The sequence below is a fragment of the Bos mutus genome, chromosome 5 (genome assembly GCF_027580195.1).
Source record: "Bos mutus isolate GX-2022 chromosome 5, NWIPB_WYAK_1.1, whole genome shotgun sequence".
NCBI classification, from domain to species: Eukaryota; Metazoa; Chordata; class Mammalia; order Artiodactyla; family Bovidae; genus Bos; species Bos mutus.
The window spans coordinates 23,161,157-23,181,998 of record NC_091621.1 but is presented as its reverse complement, the minus strand read 5'-3'; the positions used below and the strand labels follow the sequence as shown (position 1 = coordinate 23,181,998).

The 20,842-nt window shown below is 38.4% G+C and overlaps 1 protein-coding gene across 1 annotated transcript in view; it reads right to left on the bottom strand.

Moving 5' to 3' along the window:
* Nucleotides 1–8,256: 8,256 nt before the first annotated feature.
* TBK1 (TANK binding kinase 1) overlaps nt 8,257–20,842 on the bottom strand; it is a 45,053-nt gene continuing 32,467 nt past the window's right edge. Inside the window, exons 14-21 of the mRNA XM_005902530.3 lie at nt 18,597–18,718; nt 18,422–18,498; nt 17,782–17,821; nt 16,879–16,980; nt 16,654–16,750; nt 15,643–15,749; nt 15,348–15,419; nt 8,257–10,508 (exon numbers count right to left, since the gene is read on the bottom strand). Of these exons, the coding sequence (XP_005902592.1) occupies nt 10,457–10,508; nt 15,348–15,419; nt 15,643–15,749; nt 16,654–16,750; nt 16,879–16,980; nt 17,782–17,821; nt 18,422–18,498; nt 18,597–18,718 (669 nt within the window). The 3' untranslated portion in view covers nt 8,257–10,456. The remainder of the gene's footprint in view (nt 10,509–15,347; nt 15,420–15,642; nt 15,750–16,653; nt 16,751–16,878; nt 16,981–17,781; nt 17,822–18,421; nt 18,499–18,596; nt 18,719–20,842) is intronic.

Here is a 20,842-nt window from a genome sequence, read left to right as displayed (position 1 = left end):
ACTAGAGAAGCCTATATGCGCAACAAAGACCCAGCACAGCCAAAAAAAAAAAGCAAACAAGAAAAGCACCCCACCCCCACCGTATTAAGCATTTTCCCTAGATGGTACTTAAAATTTCCAACAATCCTATGAGAATATTACAGACTGAGGTCCAGAAAGGTCAAGTAACTTAGGTGAGGTCAAGCTTGTGAGGGGGAGGAGAGCCTGCCCTGGCTGCCCCTCTGCAGGCACAGGCCTGTCTGCCCCATTACCAGGAGCCCTAGCTGCACAGGTCAGTCCCAGAAGCTTGGCTTCTCAGCCTCATCTGTCTTGTGTGTTGTTCTCCAACACCCGCTTAGAGGCTATTAGGGATAAAATTAGATGAACCTGCACTTTCAATGTCTTCTCAAGGCTAAAGAGAGCTTTCCTTTGTAGCCAATTTAATGTATAAGGGTATTTTCTGTTTACTGACATCAGACTCAGGAAGGAAAGTTCTATTTTCGGTACATTTCAATGTATCTTTTAGAACACTGTATAAGCACCAGGTTGATGTGAAGGAAGGAGCATTGCCCTAGTTAGAAGGAGACCTGGATTCCTCTAGTTCTGCCTTTGCCCACCACTCCCTGTATGACTTTTGAAAACCCACTTAACCTGAGTCTGTTTCATGAACTGAAGTTGGATTTGATCAGGGTTTCCCACTGGTGGTAGGTAGACTTACCATGGTGGTATCTGAAATGAACAGTTTACATTTTCCTGAATCACATACACATTTTAATGTGTAAAAATATAATAGTACACCAAGCCAATTATTTTCCAGGTATTTCTTCTTAGGATGATGCTAAGTAAAATGGGTATATTATTTAGTAATATATATATGTATTAAGTGATTCTAGTAGAGGCTTATGCAAATATGGCAAAAAATTGCAACAATGGCCTATGAATGATGGAAGTTTAGGAATTCCAGGATTGGGAAATGGAGCTACAATTTACTGAGCCAGGAACCTGGCACTTTGTAAGCATTAATTCTTAATATCCTAAGCAATAAGTACTGTTATTATCATCCTTATATTATCAAAGAAGATGCTGTGGCAGAGAGGGGAAGTTGCTTTCTTACCAGTATGTGGCCAAGCCAGGCTCTGACCTCACCCAAGTTCTTGGTCCTTGTGCTCTGATGGCGACTGTGGACGGCAGTGCAGCGTGGAAGCTTTACTGAGACCCGAAGGTAGGGGTGTGTAGTTCAGTAGGCCGGGGATGAAGACAGCATGAGCACCACCTGGGGAGCTTGTTAAAGCTGCAGCGTCACAGCCCCTCCCCCAGGAGTACGGGTCCTTAGGCTGGAGGTTTGGGAGGCAAAGTTTTAACAATCACCCCAGGACGTTCTGAAGTAAGAGGACCTGTGGTCTCACACTGAGAAGTGGCTGTGGTCCTCAGAATAATTAGAATAATGAGTAGCTGTGGGGGGATGAGGTCACTACTGACCTCCCTCCCTCCCTTGTTCACCCGGCTTGTCATATTTGTGGCTGTTTGCAGCCTGTGGGGCAGAAGTAATGAGCTGACATCATGTCTCTTTCAACTGTTCCTTTTACACATCACAGTGGCTGCAAGGAATCAGTTGATCTGTATTCTCAAGTCGGTTCTGACAGCAGATCTCTATGTTCCTGATCACCCTACCAGAAGAAAAGAAACTCCAGAACGGATAACAGTAGAAAAGTAAGCTTTGAAAAACTTCAGGGCAGAATCAAATAAATTCTAGGTCTGCAGAATCTCACCCGCACTCACTGATGCCACCTACCAGCCTGTTTCCCCATTCCACAGCCGAAGCTCATTATGATCGCAAGCAGGCGGAGTATATGGGCTTTAAAAGGCTGAAAATAGTGGAAGAATGTGTATGTCTCTTCCAAAGAGACAATGAGGACAAGAGATGCCTGTGCCCCAGGACAGCTTTGCTAGTCAGGTCTGCCAAAAAGTGAGAGAGAAAAAAAGGAGGAAAAAGAGGAGAGGATGCTTTCAGAGCTTCTGAAAAGGAGGACATGAACTTTTGGTTAGTCCCTCTCAGATGAACAGTTTAGAAGAGGTAAGAAATGTACACAAACGACAATCAAAGTACAAGATGGTAACAAGCGCCATAAGAGAAGTACAAGTATCTTGAAACAGGTATAAAGTTTGATGAGCAGATGAACAAAAAGGTTTTTGAAACTCTAAGACCTGATGCCCAACAACTGGATCAACAGGATGAAGTCGGAACCTGAGCTCTTCAGGTTGCCAGAATCCCCCCATTTCCCATTTTTCTTATACCCGATACTTTCCCTTTTGGTTAATGAAAGTGTTTGTCATTCAGTTGTGTCCTACTCTTTGCAACCCCATGTACTGTGGGTAGCCCGCCAGGCTCCTCTATCCATGAAATTCTCCAGGCAAGAATATTGGAGTGGGTAACTATTGCCTTCTCTAGGGGATCTTCCCAACCCAGGGATTGAACCCAGGTCTCCCACATTGCAGGCAGATTCTTTACCAGCTGAGCCACAAGGGAAGTCTTTCCTTTTGGTTAAGTCACATCTGGAATTTTACAGGTATCTGAGTCTGTGTATCAGCACGACGTGGATGCTGATGTAGTTATTGCAGAGGATGCAATGTAGGAAGTATGTGGAGATGGGACTGGCTATGTAGGCTGGATCGAGCTGGGCCTTGAATGGCATACAAAGGAGTCAGTACCTTAAAAGTCAGCGGATCTCAAATAGAGCATTGGCGCCCTCTTTAGACCCTGCACCTTGACACCATGGAGCATCATGAGAGGTGTTCTGGGCATAAGTGGTGCAGGAGAATCAGAAAAAAAACCAAAACAAAACTGTAAGCAGCAGGAAGCTACAATGCAGTGTGTGACTCGGGAGGGACAGTGACGGGAGCATACATGTGCTTTAGAAACCTCACTCTGGGGGAAGCTGGGAGCATGATGGGAGGAAGGAAGGGAAGAAGGAAGAATGACTGAAGCCAGAACAGCTAGCAAGTGACAACAGCAATCCAATGGGACTCTGGACCTCCCTTCCACCACCAGCTTTCCAGCCCCTCCCTGGTCAACTGACCCACTCAGAACTGGGTTGTGGGCAGATCAGCCCGAGGTGAAGGCCACTTTGTTAAAAACATTTGTGCTTGTTGCAGCTTGCTTTTTCCATCCCCAAATTCAGTCTTTGGTCTTAGGCTATAAGTGACTCTGGATCATACACAAATTTGGGAGCTGATCTTTAGAGAGAGCACTTGCTGAAGCCTGGCAGACCTGGGGGGCAAAGAGGGGTTTCTGGACCTACAGGGACATTTTTATCTACACAGTAGCGTCCAAACAAGGAAGCCCATGTGGTTTTAAGCAAATGAACAGAGAAGTGATCTCAGAGAAAAAAACGTGGGCATCTTTCTTTCCCCTGCAATCAATCAATGGTCAGCTCCCATCCCTTCACACCACGTCCCTGTGCCTGACACCTTGGGTTTGGAAAACGTAGCTGCTCTAGAAGTAACACTATTCTGGATTCCCAGAGGGGGTTCAGCAACTCAAAGCAGTGAGAGGGGATAGAATTGAGGAAATCCTTGCTCTTCTTTCTTCCCCAGGGAACCAGATTCTCAGGATTAGTCCTGTAAATGTTTTGTTTTGTTGCATTTTAAACCCCTCCTGGGACAGAGAAACTGTGGAATCCCCAGCTTCATTAGCTGAAACCAAGTAGGTGGATGGCTATAGAAATCACAGCCAAATCGTTTGGGGGGTGGGAGAGGGGGAGACTTCTGGTCCCTTAATTTCTTGGGTTGGCACTCCTGGTCATTATCATGAATGAGTTCTCAATTCTCTTGACAAATCATCCAAATCATTTGATAGTGACCAGTCCTAAAATCGCCGTTGACAAGACTTGATTAGATGCTGTGTGTATGTATGCATGTTTGTGTTCTTTTGTGTGCCTGCTGGGTCAGGTGAGAGGGTGGGATGAAGAATTAAAACATCTTAACCACACATTTCATCAACAGCACTGAGCATGTCCTACCATGGGTCTATCACCATGCTGGTGTTTTGGTGACTAAAAGAAGCTAAAGGCGGGTCCTTGCCAATTTCTCCCTATGTCCTCCAGCAGGAGCTGAGATGAAAATAATAGATTTGACATCTGGGAAACAGAAGCTTTGTTGCAATTTCTATTATTACTTTATATGCTCTCAAAAAAAGAAAGTTTTGAGCCTAGAGAAGATTCATCCTGTAACATAGGCTTTTTGGTATTTTCAAAGGTGTTCTACTTTGAACTTTCCGGATCTGTCTAGAAAACCATGTCACAGGAAACACTGCATTTCCAAAAGTACTTGCTTTCATGCCTCCTGGTGTTCCAAAAAGGTCTGCTGTTTCTAAAGCACTTATAAGTACGAAATTAAAAATTTGAAGCTTCGTAAGTTGAACTTCTCGTAGTTTCACAGACTCCCCCTCTCTTCTAGAGATGAGATCAATGCAGCAAGTAGAAGGGCTATGTTCTCATGATTTGGGGGAACAGATCCAGGAGGGCTCTGAAGTGCGGTGAAGAGCTCAAACTCAGGCAAAGATGAAACCAAAATTCACTTCCCCGGACTATGTCACTTTTCAGCTCCGTGTCTTGGGCAAATTATTACGCTTCTTTAAGAAATCCCAGTTGTTTAATTTTGCATTTGTTCTTGGGCTCACGGACATTTAAGGTCCGTCTAATTCTAAGACATTAATGTAGCCAGAGGCTACATCAACACCCCCAATTTCAATCAGTCATTTTTTTTTTTCAGTGTCCTCTTTTCAGTAATGACCTCAATACTTCTCAGCTAGCAGGAATAGTAACAGGAATCCAGAGGAGTGAAACACCATATTCATATTTAACACATATATCTAGGCTCCCATTTGGAGAACCTACAACACTTTTTTTTTTTTTTTGCTTTCAAGGATCAAAAATTAGCTTTCTTGAATGCACCATTAGGACTAGAAATAGAAGCAGACATCTATTCAGAACTTGTGTGGCAGGTTTTGATCTAGATGTGCTATTTCCATCAACATGCTTAATAATTATTAATGATATAATAACTTTTAATTTAGATTAACTTCCTTGCAGTATAATTCACACGTGCACACACACACACCCATCCCCTGAGAGTTTTAAACTATTAAGCTAGATTATACACATTTTGATAGTGAAAAAGAATGGAAGTATCAGTTTAAGGAAAAAGAGATGACTGAAATGTACTAGGCCCTACATTTTGTAAAGTTCTTAATCAGATACCCACAGTCATTTCTGCATCAGTTAAAGGAAGATGTGGTGGTGGCTCTTCTATCATATCATCATATTATGCTGGATTACCTACCAGACAAAGGGTAAACGTTAAGCTCTTATATAACATGCAGAGCCACATGGGTGTCAAAAAGCTCTAAGTTTTGAGTCCGCTGCAAGATGAGACACTGAAGGAAGAGCGTCTGCTCACCTCGTTCCCAGCGGCACTCCCAGACCTCCCCCAGGTGCAGGCTAGGAAAGTGAGAGCTGGGCTCTGCAGGAGCCAGGTATCCTCTTCCCTCCACCCCGTCCTAGGACTCCTCATATTCCAGCCAGGCAGGACCAGACGGAAATGCAGTGGTACACAGAAGGTGCTTTAAAATCTTACCTTAATGCTTGACTAAAATATGCTGTATAAACTGACCCAAAGAAATAAAATGGTCCATTGACTTTTTAAATTTTCTGTGAGAAGGGGAATGTATTTGATTATTCTTTTTTTGCTTATTCTAAGGTATTTTAATTCCACAAGCAAATTGAGATTCACTGATAAGAGCTTTTTTTTTTTTTAAAAAAAAAAAGCTAAGCATTCTCCATCTCTCTTTAGAAAACGTCTCCAAACCCAAATGCCTATAGAGCAAAACTGGATTATAAAATGTTCATGGCTTTTAATATCTCATCTTCAAATTGCTTTCTCTTAATTTTCTCTCAGAAAACCATGTTAAGTAACTTTTTAAAGGTTTTAAGAGCTTTTTTTTTTCCTCCCTACTTGAGAGAGGCTCCATTTTACTAACAGAAAAAAATGTATTCAAATGAAGCATTAGCCTCAGATATCTTACCTCGCCCCTGGCTCCAGAGCAACTTGGATTTCCGATTCTTTGAGCAGGTTAGTGACCTGGGGAACCAGTAAAAGAGCCGGGCTATTCTTCTGAATGTCTTGTTAAAGTCACTTTTGATGGCCATAGCCAGTACTATTGAGTGCTTCAGAACAGCCCTCCACGAGAGCGTGGATGAGGAAAACACAGTAACACCCGCATGTGACACTTTAGCTGTGAACTCTCTCTCAGCCAATATGTCTGGGGACCACCTGTCAGCCCTAAATCCCCTTCCTCTGTCATTCCTTCGGTCTGTCCTTTGGACCTTAGCCCTCATAACTAGAAACTGTATTAATAGATGTTCTTTCTAAAGAAAGAGTTTTAAGCTTCAGAAACTCTAACCTAATGCAACACTTGATAATTTTTAAGTATAGACACCACCCCTGCCCCACCTCCTCCAAAGAATTACAATTACTTTCTCACAGGGACAAAGTCACCAGTATCCACTAACACAGCATCCAACAGAATTGGCAACGGCAGTCTGCAGGACTTGCTGGTGTTTAACAAGCTACTTCTAAAAGCCATAGCCTTGATCCCATTTGTTTTGCACATTTTTTTATCGGAAAAATGAAATGTATTTTAAACCTTGGCAGGAATCTATCGCAGAAAGAATGAATTTGACTGATTCTTACAAGTCAAGAAGTGTATAAAAGATAAACACACATCATCAGTCCTGGAACTACATCTAACAACTGATCTTTGTGCATTCTGTTTATGTCAAAAGAAATAAACTTATTCATACATTAGTCCTTAAAACAGCCTGATGTAACGTTTGGACAGTGCTTTTTTTATGTGACACGCTACATTTTTGGAGCTGACTTATACACACCCACAAAAGGAAACTATTTTATTACCAGTTTCTGTTTCCAAGTCAGATGTTTTTGTTTCCTACTCTACTTCCATGAGTTCTTATGAATTTGCTTAGGAGTCTGCTTATAAGTGACAATTGGGGGAGAAAATCCAATTAAAACCATAGTGTAAGACTTTCTGATACTCTCCTCTTCCTAAAAATAGGATGCAGGCTGGTGGATCTTGCCCAAAATGACAGCATTAAGACTTCTTTATGTTTTCAGTGTCTGCCCCCGCACATTTTAAATGTTTGAGTAACTGTAACTTTTCTACAGCACTTCCTCAGAGACAAAAAGTACAAGGTGAAAAATGCCCTTCTGAGTGGAGTCAGTTCAAAGATAAAAAGACTAGCTCTTGTTGTGGCTGTGATTCTGATGGGACAATAAAAGTTCTGACATTTCAGTTGAGACTGTTTATACCTACTGATAATTTGTAATTCCTTTCTTAATTCCAAATAACAAACCTCTTTCAGCACAGAACACCACAAAAAGCAAACTTCATCGCTTAAAGAAACCCCAGAAAAACAAACAAAAACACATTCTGGATAACTTACTGATGTAGGTATTATATTTTTTAAAGGAATATTTTGAGGAAAAGATCTTTTATATCTAATAAGAGACACTCTGACAGTGTTAACAAGGGCTATAAGCCACTTACACAGTATTTGGTCATTTCCAAAATAATGGAAATGGGAGCTTTAGAAGATATGATGGGATTATTTTCCACATTTCTTCCTTAACCTCTAATTTCTTTATTTACTAAAAGATATCCCTATTTTCCCCACATAATTTACATTCACTTATTTCATTTTTGACTATTTCTTCTATTAGAACCATAATCTCTTTTTTACATTAAGAATTAAATCCTACCTCACACCTGTCAGAGTGGCTATCATGAAAAAGAACACAAATAACACACGTTGGTGAGGATGTGGAGAAAGGAAACCCCTGTACACTGCTGGTGGGAATGTAAACTGATCAGTCACTGCGGAAAACCAAAGCAGAACTAAAAGTAGAACTATCATATGACAGCAAGCTACCCTGAGGTACACATCCAAAAAACCCCCAAACACTAACTTGAAGAGAGATGTGCACCCCAACACTCACAGCTGTATTATTTACAGTTGCCAAGATACAGAAGCAACCTAAGTGTTCACCGAGAGACGAATGGATAAAGATGTGGTGTATACATACATAATGGACTACTACTCAATCATAAGGAAAGAATGAAAGTTTACCATTTGCAACAATGTGGATGGACTTGGAGGGTATTATGCTTATGACTGAAATAAGTCAGAAAAAGACAGATACAGTACAATATCACTTTTATGTGGACTCTAAAAAATACAACAAATTAGTGAATATAGTAAGAAAAGAAATAGAGTCACAGATAAAGAGAACAAACTAGTGCTTATCAGTGTGGAGAGAGAAGCAGAGTGGGGCAAAATACGGTAGGGGATGAAGAGCTACAAACTACTGTGTATAAAATAAGCTAAACGTATATACTGTACAACAAGGAATATAGCCACTACTTTATGACTACACATGGAATATAACCTTTAAAACTGTGAATCACTATATTGTACATCTGTAACATATAATATTGTATATTACTGTACATCAACTTAAAAAAACTACCAAAAAAAAAAAAGAAGAGTTAAATCCACCAACTCTTTCACTTGTTACATTTAATATTTTTAATCTCCGTCTTTTGGAAATATATCCAAATACTGAAAAAAAAAAAAAGCTACTAAACTAGAGATGTAACTTATTTTAAAGCTAATTTTACTTACATAGTAACTCTGAAAATTTGGTTAGCAGAGCAGTCACTATGCATTTATTGACATAAGGTGTTTTGAATGAAGATGCATTCTTGAGAGTAGTCTATTGAAAGCAAGTGTGCTTGATTTACATGCTGCTGTAATGAGGAACAGAACAGTAAGTCTTAACCAATTATTAGCGTGGATAAGAACTGATCTTACCAGGACAACTTACACAAGTTATACAAATACAGTCCCCACAGCAAGGGTTTGTTTATTGATGTTCTTTTCTAGAGGTGCTTGAATAAAAATGAAAATTTCCAATATATTAACTGACCATATAACTTAGGTAAAATTATTACTTAGTATTCAGTGACATAAACTTTTAAACTACACAATTAAAGACATTCATGTTAGATGGTCAAATGGAAAATTAAAATTATAAGAGATTAAACACCCCCTTGCCCCACACATTCTCTGACTAAACAATTTTTGATGGTGATAACTGTCACAATCAAAGTAATGTCATTTACCCATGTATTTATTTCTATAATGTGTACATGTGACACTTAAAATTCCCTACCACAATAAATATCAATTTGAGATTTCAAATAACATCCTAATCCGTTTTCAGTTTTCCAGTGTCCATAGTAGCCAAAATTTATTTACTCTTTAAAACATGGTCTCTTCATGATATACAGGTTGTACACGATCATACTTCAATCATCTAAGAAATGAGAAACCAAAACCAAAACCTAATCCTTCTGGGATAAAATAATTTCGTATTGAGCACAATTCTTTTGTCTAGAACCTTGGGTACATTTTTCAAAGAGAAGGCTCTCTTTTGGATTTGTACAGCGTATGTTTATGAAAGAACTTCTACTAAATTTGGAATCAATGGTTTAGAAGAGACACAGAATTGTCCCTCGTCCAATTTCTAAGGCTAATTGACCATTACCATCCACATTATTTTTCAAAAGATAACTTTTGTTTCTCAAACTGTTGTACACAGAAAAATACAAACTGTTACATTAAAATCGAGAAATTTATTGATATTTCTTCATGAAATAGTAAGCAGAATTAAAGTAAAGAAGAAATGTACAGCCTAAAACAGTTGAAATGATCCTAAAATTTTTATGACAATTATACATTTATGGCCAAAATAAAAAATGAACAGTTTTTAATAATTCATCACTTCAAAAATTTTGCTCAGTAATTTACCTGAAATTAAACAGATAGGAGGATAACTGGGATAATGCCACTTTATCCTTCTCAAAAAAACTGAGATCTTAGTACAACAGTGGTTCGGCTCAGCTCTCCACTCACAGAAGCTATCTCACCATTCTGTCACTTACAAACGTGTCAACAATCAGCCTTTACTGATTGTAAGGATGCCAATTTTGGTTCCACTTAAAAAATGTTTTCAGCAGGCAGTCGGAGATACATGACTTAGTTGGCCTTACTCAGAAAAGTCGACCATCAGTATCTCAGAATATCAGTCATGGCTTTCTTCTAAGTGCTAACTGAGGTCAAATGTCCTCATATAATTACGAATGTTAAAAGGTAAAATTACATCTTAACAGCAGCCAAAAATTTATATATTTTTATGTATTTACAATATTATACATATTTACATGACCACATCAAATAGTGAAATATAGAAACAAGAGACCACCTATACAGGCATTCATTTAATGCCTCGACATTATTTTCTTGTGCAAACTGAAACTTGCCTCGAACTTCTTATAAAGCTAAAGACAGTCGACATTGCGAAGGCCACCGTCCATGGTTAATGAGCCAAACCTAAAACACAAAAGAAGAAAAGGCAATCTCACAAGATTCATTTATTTGACCTCTAACATTTTAAAGAATATAAAATACTTCTTAGATGAACAAACTATTCTTTTTAAAGAGTTAACCAACTATAATTTGCTCTATTTTGAAAATAGAGCAAAATACACTTGCTCTAATTTGAAACACAGTGGTATTATTATAAATATTTGAAAAAATACAACTCAATGGCTTGGGAAGACTTCTTAAGAGAAAACGAGGAGTGACATAATCTAGAAAGCATTAGGAAGAGTTGGGTAATTTCTTTGGTTGGGTAATTTCTTTGGGATGGGATTTATAAACAAAGATATGGAGCTGGGAGTCAGGGACAGTGTGGAATGGAATCCTGCTAGAACAGAATGTTATTTGGAGGAATAAAATTGGGTGATTAGGCTGGCATCAGACTATTATATTCTCTGAATTCAGTACAAATTTATATTTGACTTTTTAGGTAGCAGGAATTTATGTGGTATGATTAGATCAGCATTTGGGAAGATTAGTTTGCAGAGGAGAAGGGCTGGTCAGGCATACAGGTAGGAGATGATGGCCATGGCTCACGAGGGAGGGAAGGAGATCTAAACGAGGCCGATGAGGGCAACAGGGGACAGTTTGAAGGAAGACTACCAAACATGATGAAAGGAAGCAAAAAAAAGAGCTAGTGTCTAGAACAATTTATGTTCATGGAAGGAGAAGAAAGGGGAAGAGGAGGAGGAAATTACAGGGGAAACTGAGTTGGGAAGGATGACAAGTGATTTTAGATACAAAAAAATCTGAAGTGACAGGTATCTATGTGGAGACAGTGCACAAGACTTGGTTTCTATTACTTGTTCTGGCACAAATCCTTAAGTGGTCACTCAAATATTTAAGTTATGATTCTGCCAGGTCTGGTTACCCATGAATTGTCAAGCCAGCACATAAAGCATGACTTATTGGACATGCTTTGGGAAGTGGGGATTTTCTTTCACAAAACAGAAGTGATTCAATATATCAATAAAATTTTGTTAAAAAATTTTAATAATCTTTTCTACTTGCTAATCTTCAGCCTTTCTGGATAAATTTAGAATTTAGCTAAAGTTGTGAAGAAACTAGTTTGAATAAATTTATGAAGTTATAAAGAGATAATTTCTATGTAGATGCTATAAACCAATAGGAAAAGACTTTAAAACCTAACAGGCAATTCACAGAAAAAAAAAAAAAGAAGAAACATATAAAAAGATGTTTGATATCACTATTAACTGAAGAAATGCAAACTAAGATAAGATACCAACATCTACTAAACAAACTGGCACTTGAAAAAGTGGTAACATTCAACGGGATAATAAGCAAGTCTTTCAGAGAACAAACTAACAAAGCTTATCAAAATTTAAATGTGCATAACCTTAGACCCAACAATTCCATATCTAGAAACCTCAAGAAATCAACCCTTCAAAAATTCTTACACAAGCACATGAAGAGATATATGAACATTTATGTTCACTGAAACATGGTTTGTAATTGTGAAAAATTAGAAACAATTTAAATGCCCAATAAATAGGGATGCACTAAATAGATATGGTAGATGAATACGCTAGAATACCAGGCAGCCGCTGAAAATGAGAAAACTAAAGCTATAGGTATGGATATGAAAAAGTGCTCTTGATATATAGCCTTAAGTGAAAAAAGACTAAACCAGTGTGAACAGAATGATTCCATTCTTATAAAATACACATGCACAACAAACTATTGTTTACTTCTATGGGGGTGGAGAAGTATGAGACAGTAGATGAAGACTTTTATTTCAATTTTTACAATCACATACGGCTAAAAGTTGATTTACCGATTCATTAAATTCATTAAGAAGGCCGATGATATCACAGAAGTGTCTGATAACTTTCTGCATGTAGCTCAAATATCATGTGATTTCCTGACATTTAATCTTTTCAAGCCTTAGGAAGCTGTGTGGTCTTTTATTTGAGAGAACAGGGTTAGTAGGGGGAAGATGATGTGAGGAGATAGGAGGCTGGGTTCCAGCTCCAGTTCATCTTCTCAGGTATGAACGTCAGCATCTGTGGAACACTGACAAATCTGCTAGACTCTGGAATGCAAGGCTGGAATGCATGCTTAGTGAGGTCATACAGCATGAAAGTGCTCTTCAAGTATGCAAAACACCACATAAACATGATGTCCTTGCATTAACATCTTGGTGGTGAGACGACTCTGGAGAAACACCTAAGGGCTGGAAAAAGAAGGCTTTTCCTTCATGAGCCAAATATGACTTCACTTCTCTGAGAAACACAGACAAGGAATCTGAGAAAAATAGCCAACAAAGTGGCTTTATTGGCTCTATATGTTTTCCAACTTTTTCTCCTTGATCTATTAGGATTCTGGAGATAAGCAGACACTCAGCTCCTCCAATAACTCAATGAACAGATGATGCTCACGTGCAAGGAGGTGTGCAGAGGGTTCTGTGAGTTACACTATCAGAGTGCTGCCATCTGCTAAGCAAATCTGATTTCAGAACTGAAAATGATGATTCCAATGAGAAAATGTTTGGAAAAATAATATGCAAAAGATTTTTGTTTTCACTGACTGATTCAAAGAATTCTATTAGGTTGCTGCAAAATTGCGGTTTTACACTGTTGAAATTTGCCATTTGATACTGGAATACATTCTTAAATAAATGTGGTTACGTTGTCAGACATCATATTAATGTGCATGTCTCACCTTACATGTTTTTGCTAATGACTTATTACTTGCTGTTTATTTTATATTTATTTTAGACTATGGAAATGATGTTAGACAAAAAGCAAATTTGAGTTATTTTCTTATTTGAGTTCAAAATGGGTCATAAAGCAGAGCAGACAACTTGCAACATAAGTTGCACATTTGGCCCAGGAACTGCTAGTGAACCTACAGTGCAGTGGTGGTTCAACAAGTTTTGAAAGGAGATGAGAACCTTGAAAATGAGAAGCGTGGTGGTCGGCCATTGGAAGTTGACAATGACCAACTGAGAGGATCATCAAAGCTGATCCTCTTACAAATACACCAGAAGCTGCCAAAGAACTCAACCTCAACCATTCTATGGTCATTCGGCATCTGAAGCAAACTGGAAAGGTGAAAAACCTCGAGAAGTCGGTACCTCATGTGCATGCGAACTCAGTCACTTCAGTTGTGTCTGACTCTTTGAGACTCCATGGACTGGAGCCCACCAGGTTCCTCTGTCCATGGGATTTTCCAATCAAGAATACTAGAGTGGGTTGCCATGCCCTCTTCTAGGTGATCTTCCTAACCCAGGGGGTTCTAAGACATCTCTTAAGTCTCCTGCATTGGCAGGCAGGTGACTAATGAGCTGACCACAAATCAAAAAAAATTGTCGTTTTGAAGTGTCATCTTCTCTTAATCTATGCAACAACAAACCATTTCTCAATTGGTTGTGATGTGGGATGAAAAATGGATTTTATATAAACAACCAGCGATGACCAGGTCTGTGTTTGGACCAAGAAGAAGCTCCAAAGCACTTGCCAAAGCCAAACTTACACCCAAAAAAAGTCATGGTCACTGTCTCGTGGTCTGCTGCCCAACTGATCATTACAGCTTTCTGAATCCTGGCGAAGCCATTACATCTGAGAGAAGTGTGTTCAGCAAATCAATGAGATGCACAGAAAACTGCAACACCTGCAGCCAGCACTGGTTAACAGAAAGGGCCCAATTCTTCTCCACGACAATGCCCAACAGCATGTCACACAATCAACATTTAAAAGCTGAACAAATTGGGCTATGAAGTTTTGCCTCATCCACCATATTCACCTGACCTCTTGCCAACCGACTACCACTTCTTCAAGCATCTAGACAACTTTTTGCAGGGAAAATGCTACCAGTAGGAAGCAGAAAATTCTTTCCAAGGGTTCGTCAAATCCCGAAGCATGGATTTGTATGCTATAGGAATAAACACACTTATCTCTCATTGGTAAATATTTGTTGATTTTAATGGTGCCTATCTTGCCTGGAAAATCCCATGGACAGAGGAGCCTGGAAGGCTGCAGTCCATGAGGTCGCTGAGGGTCAGACACGACTAAGCGACTTCACTTTCACTTTTCACTTTCATGCATTGGAGAAGGAAATGGCAACCCACTCCAGTGTTCTTGCCTGGAGAATCCCAGGGACAAGGGATGGGCTACCATCTATGGGGTCACACAGAGTCGAACACGACTGAAGTGACTTCGCAGTAGCAGCAGCATTTTGACTAACATGGAAAAGGCAATGGCAACCCACTCCAGGACTCCTGCCTGGAAAATCCCATGGACAGAGGAGCCTGGTAGGCTGCAGTCCATGGGGTCGCTAAGAGTCGGACATGACGGAGCGACTTCACTTTCACTTTTCACTTTCATGCATTAGAGAAGGAAATGGCACCACTCCAGTACTCTTGCCTGGAGAATCCCAGGGACAGGGTAGCCTGGTGGGCTGCCATCTATGGGGTCACACAGACTTGGACACGACTGAAGCGACTTAGCAGCAGCAGCATTTTGACTAATAAAGATGTGTTTGAGCCTAGTTATGATTTAACATTCATGACCCAAAACTGCAATTACATTTGCACCAAATCTAGTATTAACCAGCGCTTCTATAAAATGAAATCAATCATAATTATTTCTTTATCCAAAAAATCCCAAACATTAAAAGGTATCATGAAATTCACAAAACCTAAGGGTTCTAACTTAATACTCCTTTCTCACTGCTTAACCTATTGATACAGGAAGACAGATACAAGTATAGATATGTATGTATGCACTCAATTGCATAATCACCAGGCAGAATGATTTTTTAATTACTCACCTTTCTAAAATATGATTATTTTCAGCAAGTTCTTTAACTACCCCTTCCATTTCTTCCTTTAATTTCTTCATACTATATTCAAAATAAAAATGAAAGTATCTCTGCTTAAAAAAAGTAAGCAAATGTTCTACGATTATATTTACAGTATGTTTAGTTCTCTAGATTGATCTAAGCCATTAAATAACATTAGCAAATGTATTCCTAACAAATATAAAACATTTCAAAATAAAAGAGCAAGTAAAACAAAATAAAAACAAATAGAAACATTACAGTTACCAAATAATAAATTTCTTACCCAAGAGTCATTTCTACTAATGTGTTAGAACATGGATAAATTGGGGTCATGGTATGTTTGATTCCACTGGAGGCTGCGAACATTTTCTGTGGCAAAGTTTCTTGTAACTAAAACATCAAAAACAAAAAAACCACATCAATCACAGAACAGAATACTTACTACAGATCTTGGAACAAATATTACAGGTTTTAATAAGCCTATTATAACTTTATGCTGTAATTTCAAAACTATCAATAATACTTAAACTAAAACTCTTTTTAAAAAAATTTTAGATGATAAAAAATGATTAGATGTTTTATAATTAAAAACATCTAAGTTCTTGAAACTTGGCTCCAAATATGTATCACATGGACTCCCCTGGTGGTCCACTGGTTAACAATCCATTGTGCAGTGCAGGGGACATGGGATTGATTTCTGGTTGGGGAACTAATAATCCCACCTGCTGTGGAGCAACCATAGCTACTGAGCCCGCTCACTCTAGAGTCTGCACCACAACTGGAGAACCCGAGTGCCAGAACTAGAGAGTGTGTTCACCACAACGGAAGAGCCCCTGCGACAACGGAGACGAGACACAGGCACACAAACAGGCGCGCCAGCTGCTCAGTCGTGTCCAACTCTCTGCCACCCCATGGACTGTACTGCCGGGCTCCTCTGTCCATGGGAGTCTCCAGGCAAGAATACTGGAGCGGGCTGCCCATGCCCTTCTCCAGGGGAGCCTCCTGACTGAGGGACAGAACCTGGGTCTCCTGCATTGCAAGCAGATTCTTTCCTGTCTGAGCCACCAGGGAAGACTAAATAAATAAATAAATATCTTTAAAAATGATTTAAATGGTAAATGTTATACTATGTACATTAAAAAAATACATATCACAAATGAGCAAGTGGAGCTGAATACAGGCATATTATATCCTATTTCTCTCTTTTTAATCATTATCAGATTTAAACTGAGAAGAATTTTAATTTTCCCTAATAGGAAAAAGGCTTTTTTTCTAGATAATTTTGAAGCTATACCTCATTAGTATATTCTTGATACTTTGATACTTCTTCTTCAATATCAAAACACTGATTAGTTAGGGATAATAACTGTTTCCTAAGGTGAAGCATCTTTCTGAAAACCAAAAAGAATCGATTAATAAGCAGTCTAAGGAAATATTACCCTTACTTAAAATGTGTAATATAGATTAGATTGTATATTGTGCAGTCAACCACTAATCGCCCCCCAAAAAGTTTACTTACCTCATCCATTCTTCTGACTTATCCAAGAAAGCCTCATACTTTTTAACACATTCATCCGTAAAGTGGGTCATAGCTTTTGTTGCATGATAATACAGTTTTTGCCTGTAATTTAGAAATGATCAGGGGCTTAAAGCAATGTCACTGTCTCTATTTCCAATATTAAAGAGTCTTAAAATATATGAAATTTATTTCCTGTAACGACTGTTGTGGGTTTAGGATATTTACAGTAGAAAGCGCCTAAGGTTTCTAAGACAGACATTTTAGCAGCAAGAGAAGAAAAAGAAGGTTCATAGGGGAGAACAGTCAAAATCTATTTACTGAATGAGGTTAGAGGTGGTTAGGTGTGCCCTCACCTATGTTCTCTATTATCTGTCCTTCTGTAATCAGAGCCCAGGAGGCGGAAGAAGACTGTCCCCCTTATTCTCCTATCTCTGTAACCTCTGAACCAGGGAGCCAGGTGAGTAGGCCTCAAATATGTGCACATTCAGTAACAGTTCTATATAAAGCCAATATCAAGATGTATTTTTTATTGTGATTAATCACAACTTTAAGAAGAATCTCATTAACAATATAACCAAAAATAATTATTAAACATAATCTGAGAGGAAGGAGAGGGTGAGATGAATGGAGAGAGTAGCATGGAAGCATATAAACTAACACATAAAACAGATAGCCAATGGAAATTTGCTATGATTCAGGGAACTCAAACTGAGGCTGTCACAACCTAGAGGGGTGGGAAAAGGTGGGAGACGGGAGGTGGGAGGGAGGTTTAAGAGGGAGGAGACATATGTACACCTATGGCTAATTCATGCTGATGTATGGCAGAAATCAAACCAATACTGTAAAGCAATCATCAATTAAAACAAATAAATATAATTAAAAAACCATAATCTGGACACTTACTTATCAAATTTGTGGATTTGTTCTTCATTATAAGCTAGTCCTAAAAATAAAAATATATATTACTTTTATAAATGTAGAATCATAAAATCACATGCAACTGTTTTCTGAGATTATTACTTCAAAAAGCCTAAGAGTTTAAAGCAGCTGTTACAAATTTGTGACCCATGGGTAGATATAACCCACAAATTTTTTTATTTGGTCTATATACTGCTAACATTAAAAAAAATTAATTGTCAACATTTAAAAATCAGGATATTTCTAGTAAAGTCTATTTCTAGCTTCTCTTGAGATCTAGGAAGACTGGAAAAACAATTAGGTGAATCTGAGTACTGGCTCTCCCCTTCTGATGGGGGCAGGGTTGGCGAGGGGCTCCTCTCTACTTCCCCTCAGTCTCTATTGGCAAATCTCATTCCTTTCTTTTACATGCATTGCCACTAGAGGTTTTAGAGACCATGATCCCTGACTTGAAATACTCAAAAGGTTGAATTTTTAATACATTCAACCTCTTGCCTTACAGAAATCAAGTCTCTGAAATAAATCACTTTATGTAGACATCTTTATTACATATAGCAAATAATTCAACTGAATTACAACCAGTAGGACTGACTCATTAGAGTAACAAATGGGAAATTTTACTTACTACGTTCTGCTTTGTCTTTTTTGAACTGATAGTAAATCTCTGTGATGCAATTTAACAGGACCTGTAGCTTTTCTACACTGTTTTAGGAAGAAAAATCCAAATAAATTAATTGAGTCTATGTGAAAAAGAACATTTAATAATAAGAGCAGAAACTACCAATGCACTTATAACCTACTGTCTATCTTTGGGATGAGTGCCTTCTTGATGGGTCCATGTATCGGCAAGCAATCCACCTGGAGACAATTTGCTTTCAATATCCTGGAGACTGGTTTCTATTGTTCCCTGAGAACTGGAAAGCTAAATAAAACCAAAGTGTTTAGATCCAGATTACCAAAAATCAGATACGAAAATCACAATGCCAATGAGCTGAATGTCTGAATAGTATTTCTTTTGTAGATTACCTCAAAGTCAGAATAATTATTTTTACCTTTAAATGCAAGGACAGTTTCTTAGGTAGTATTCAGTATGATAATGATAATTATCATATGACAATATGTAATTAAACATGAGTATGAATACATTTTATAAACACTGCTTACATCAAATATTCTTTTTCAAAAACACACACAAAATACTTGTAATCATTCAGTTAAGCTTCTGTTTCTTTAGTTACAAAGTATGGTTAGTACTCTATCTCATGAAAATCAAACAGGAGAACTATTAGCATAACCCCAGGTATAAATGTAGGTATGCAAAATTGTTTAGAGATTAAAAAAAGGAAGTCCTCATAAAAACAAAAAATGCAAAGAAACTTCATCTAAGACCCTGTTCATTTTAAGCTTAATAAATTTATCACTTATCTACCAAAGATCTGAGTATAACTTACAAAGAAAAGATGGTTAGACTTAAAGGATAAATATATTTGAATATTTTAAATGTCCTGATACATATTATTGTTTTTCGAAGTTTTAAGTGATGGTTTAGGCAGCTACTAGCAACAAACAAACGTGCCCTTTTCACCCTACTCTGTTAGCACTGGCATTATACAGTTTTACTTATTTGCCTGCTTGCTTACTGTGCTGCATGCTTTGTGGGATCTTAGTTACGGCACCAGGGATTGAACCCGTAACTCTCATCAGTGAAAGCATGGAGTCCTAACCACTGAACTGCCAGAGAATTCCCGGTGTATCATTTTAGAGGGCACAAGCCAGCCCATAACATCACTCACAGCAAGGAAAAGGAGATAAAGCCTTAAGCCAGTTCAGGACAGGGAGTAAGAACTGAATATTTCACAAACACCCATAACTCGAGGAGTGCAGGGATTTTGGTCATCGTGGCTATTCTGCTGCCTGGAACAGGTCTGGCCCAGAGTTATGTGTGTGCTCATTTGTTTAAATGGGCAGAGAAATAAATGAACACAGAGTGAAAAGAGACAGGAAAAGACTGAGGTAAGGTTGGAGAGAAGGGATAATTTTTAAAGCCTTGTTAATTTGAAAGACAAAATGGTATCTTACTGTTATCCTAATAGGCAATTTTCTATTACTATCAGGGTTGAACTTTTTACCCCAAGAGTTTCACTTAGATCTACTCATTTTTAAATCATTTATAAATGTTCTATGTCTATTTACTGCAGATTTAATGTTTTCCTTATGCATTTGTTAGGGAAAAAATTCCCTGGTGGCTCAGTCGGTAAAGAGTCTGCCTGCAATGCGGGAGACCCAGGTTCAATCCCTGGGTTGGGAAGATCCCCTGGAGAAGGAAATGGCAACCTACTCCAGTATTCTTGCCTGGAAAATCCCATGGATGGAGGAACCTGCTAGGCTATAGTCCACAGGTTCACAAAGAGTCAGACATGACTAACTTCACTTTATGCATTTCTATGAGCTGTGTTTATTTAAAAAAAAAAACAACAACAGAAAAAGCCTCTTTATCTCATTTTCTCAATCTATTTGTTTTTAACATTTTTTTTTTTCATTTAACATATAGGGATCTTGGGAATTCCATGGCAGTCCAGTAATTAGGACTCCATGCTTTCACTGCCAGTGGCCAGGGTTCAATCCCTGGTCAGGGAACTAAGAACCCACAAGCCAAGTGGAGCAGACCAAAGGAAAAAAAAAAGATTTTAAATTCTTATATAGCCAAACTCATATCTTGCTTTTCATGCTTTATATCTTTCTTAACACTAATGTTAAGAATGTGTTACCTTATAGTTCTAAAATATGGAAAATAGTTTATGGACAAAGTTTTTTTTTACAGCACAAAAGTGTGTGAAATAGCAAGCAACCTGAAGGACCAACATTAGGGGGGTAATAAATAAAACTAATAATAAATCAATTGGCTGTAATATTATTAAATGTCTATTTAAAAAGTAGTGGGACTTCCGGGCAGTCCAGCAGTTAAGACTCTGTGCTTCCAATGCAGTTTGTGTGGGTCTGATCCTGGTTGGGGAACTAAGATCCCACATGCTGAAGTACAGTCAAA